Raw genomic sequence first — 3,142 nt, forward strand, 5'->3', positions numbered from 1 at the left:
AAAATATTGGTGTATAATATGTTGATATTGATTTGAATTTGTGGCCCCAAAGACGTTTTAACTGCCCACTAGTCATCATCTCGTTCGCCCTCCCCCCAAAAAATTCGCACACAAGCTGAAAATAATACGTAGCGAATGAGTTAAATTGCGTAATATTAATATATAGCACAATCTAACCCAACCCTTTTAACACAAAAGAACTGCCACTACAATATGGAAATATGTTTTATAATCTATTTTATCAAGTTTGGAACACAGAATTCCGTTGGAATAAAAAGATAATCAGTTTTTCGTTCCTCCTGAAAAATTAGCTGAAACCTTGATACGTGGAACTGGCTCTTATACCAGGACGAAATGCTTCTTGCTCAAATTAAAAAGGCCGAGGTAATCAACGAAGTTGACAAGAAAAGGAAGACTATTTAAAACGCAAATTTTACTGATATAGAAGGGAGGTAATCTGTTTAATCATGTGGATTTTTATAAATTTTTCGGTAATTTCATCTTTGCATTCCCTAATAGCGGGAACTTGCTTACAGTGGGATTTTTCTTCTGGAACCAAATGTCCAGCTATAGCCATGTTCTACTGTAGTTATTACATGAAATAAACCAATTAATGTCGATCAATCCATAGTGCTTGCAAAGTTAAATGTCTATAAGACCAATCCGCCTTATTTCTTCAAAACCCTTTCCATAGTTTTTCTAATAAATAAACTAAAAGATTCGTGCTGTAAACGAGTAGGTCAATGATTCACAAACCGCATTATAAAATAATGAAAGCTCTAAACGTACGGGGACAACCACAGCCACCTGCCGCAGACTTATGCGGGTGGAACGTACAAACTTCCTGCTCCAATTCAATACGCAAGCGGGTTGGATTTACCCGTTTAAATGTTTCAGGTTTAAAGTCTCTAAACATGTAAATCTGTTTTATGAAGAATTTTCAAAAATTAAAGAATATTCATAATGACACTTACATACATACATAGAAGTATTCTTTACAAAATGTAGAAAGAGCGGTACATTTGCAATTATTTTTATTCTATTTATTACCATACATTTTTTTGGTCTCTCCTGTAAAATTTGCCTCAACGGACTTAGGAGTTTAGAAACTTACATGGACAATATATGCACTCACACACATAGCACACATCTGCACCCACACGCTCGCAAACAAATCCATACACATTTCAAAAAAGCAAAACAACTACTACTTCCTCTTTCTCTCATTCTTTTCTCCTTCTCTTCCTGTGTGGACTTTCACTCGCCGACCCATGACCTTTTTTCTCTCTCTCACTCTCGTTTTCATACCTCCAGCTTCTCCGTCTCTCTTTCTCTTCCCCATTCACTCCATCTTCACTCTCTCCATCCTCACTTGCACTGTCACTACTCACTGAGACCCTCTTTCTACTGCTCTTCTCTTCCTTCTCACTTTTCATTTTCTTTTTCTCTTTTATCCTCTTTCTCTCCAGACTCTCTTTCTTCTTCTTCCTCCTCTTTTTCTTTCTATGCATCGTCACCTCATCCCCCGAATCATCCTCTCCACTTTCATCCCTCTCTTTCTTCCTCTTCTTTCTCTTCTCCTTTTTTCTAGCATGTTTCCTCTTTTTGTCTTTTCGGTCCAATGCGCCCTTTTTCTTCTTCTCTTTCCTTTTGTCTTTCGTTTTGTCCTTCTTCCTTCTGTCACTCCCCGTAGAGGAGGAGCTGGAGTGTGACCTGTCGCTGTCGTAGTCCTGGGGGTAGAGCTCCTTGAAGCCACTGTGACCCCACCTGGAGGCAGAAAGGACAGACAGACAGACCAAAAAAAAAAAAAAATCAACATCAGACATCACAAGAAATGTTTTACACACTTATAATCTACACAGTTTAGTTTTAGTAAGAGTTTTTTTTTTCAGAAACTTGAAATATAAAAAGAGTTGGACCTGTTCTAAAGGCCACCTGTATAAGCTGCTATGCCCCCCCAACTGGATATAATAGGGACAGAGAGACAGGCAACAAACAATATCATCAGACTTCTCTAGCAAGGATGGAAACTGATAAGTCCAAAATTTACTGAACTTTTCGCATGCTCTGAAAAAAATTAGTTGTTTTTATTCTGTTAGTCCATCCATGCCCAAACAAACTTTTTTAAAATTGATTTGTCAATCTCCCTCCCACTCACCCAACCACCTCACTGAACTATTCTCATCCATTGTCCACACATTTTCCAAAGATAATCCAATTGAAATAGAACAGATCGAATCCAATTTATAAATCCAGTGGAATTAAGGAACGGATAGACACTGAAGTATTACTCTGAATATAGATCTAGCAGTATCAATTAATAAACATCAGGGGCGCGGGAAGGCTACAGAGCAAAACAAAGAAAGCATGAATGAACAGACTGAAGTTACGTTACGGAAAATGACGGAGCAAATAAAAATTATGGATTCCCTTAAATTTACAAAAAAATGTCCATCTCTGCAGTAGAAATATTATTTTACACTCCTTTCAACCCAATTCTATTTCGCTCAATTTTAGTAGTTTAAAACTCTCTCCCTCTCCGACTCTGTCTCTCTCTCTCTCACCTGTCTGGGTCCCCATCCTCTGCCTTGTGTAGTTCCCTCATCCAGTACATACTCCTCTCTCTCTCTCTCACTCATTCTCTCTCTCTTTCTCTCTCTCTGTCTCTCTCTTTGTCTCTCTCTCTCTCTCTCTCTCTCACCTGTCTGGGTCCCCATCCTCTGCCTTGTGTAGTTCCCTCATCCAGTACATACTCCTCTCTCTCTCTCTCACTCATTCTCTCTCTCTTTCTCTCTCTCTGTCTCTCTCTTTGTCTCTCTCTCTCTCTCTCTCTCTCTCACCTGTCTGGGTCCCCATCCTCTGCCTTGTGTAGTTCCCTCATCCAGTACGTACTCCTGTCTGTCTGTGACTGTGAGCCCCGGTCATCCATGTGGGCATGTCTCCGGCCACGCCCCCTTATGTCTGCCGACATATCCTCTCTGTGTAATAGAAAAAGAGGGTAGAAGGGTGTGAGATTAAAGAGAAAGAAACAGGGAATGGCGTATGTCAGAAGAGGGGGAGAGAGGGAGAGAGGGAGAGAGGGAGAGGGAGAGAGAGAGGGAAAGAGGGAGGGAGAGAGAGAGAGAGGGAGAGAGAGAGACAG

At 40.3% G+C, this 3,142-nt stretch overlaps 1 protein-coding gene and 1 long non-coding RNA gene across 4 annotated transcripts in view; both read right to left on the minus strand.

The window, feature by feature from the left end:
* Nucleotides 1-1,019: 1,019 nt before the first annotated feature.
* Nucleotides 1,020-3,142, minus strand: part of LOC101845909 (uncharacterized protein NKAPD1) — a 13,400-nt gene continuing 11,277 nt past the window's right edge. For all 3 annotated transcript variants that reach the window (XM_013080773.2, XM_005095227.3, XM_005095228.3), the window contains exons 5-6: nt 2,841-2,978; nt 1,020-1,767 (exon numbers count right to left, since the gene is read on the minus strand). In XM_013080773.2, the coding sequence (XP_012936227.1) occupies nt 1,224-1,767; nt 2,841-2,978 (682 nt within the window). In that variant the 3' untranslated portion in view covers nt 1,020-1,223. The remainder of the gene's footprint in view (nt 1,768-2,840; nt 2,979-3,142) is intronic.
* Nucleotides 1,880-2,827, minus strand: LOC118477440. Its single transcript, XR_004858382.1, has 2 exons — nt 2,702-2,827; nt 1,880-2,564 (listed from the first exon to the last, which is right to left on the minus strand). It is a non-coding gene; the product is annotated as an uncharacterized LOC118477440 (long non-coding RNA).

The sequence above is a fragment of the Aplysia californica genome, unplaced genomic scaffold (assembly GCF_000002075.1).
Source record: "Aplysia californica isolate F4 #8 unplaced genomic scaffold, AplCal3.0 scaffold00098, whole genome shotgun sequence".
NCBI lineage: Eukaryota > Metazoa > Mollusca > Gastropoda > Aplysiida > Aplysiidae > Aplysia > Aplysia californica.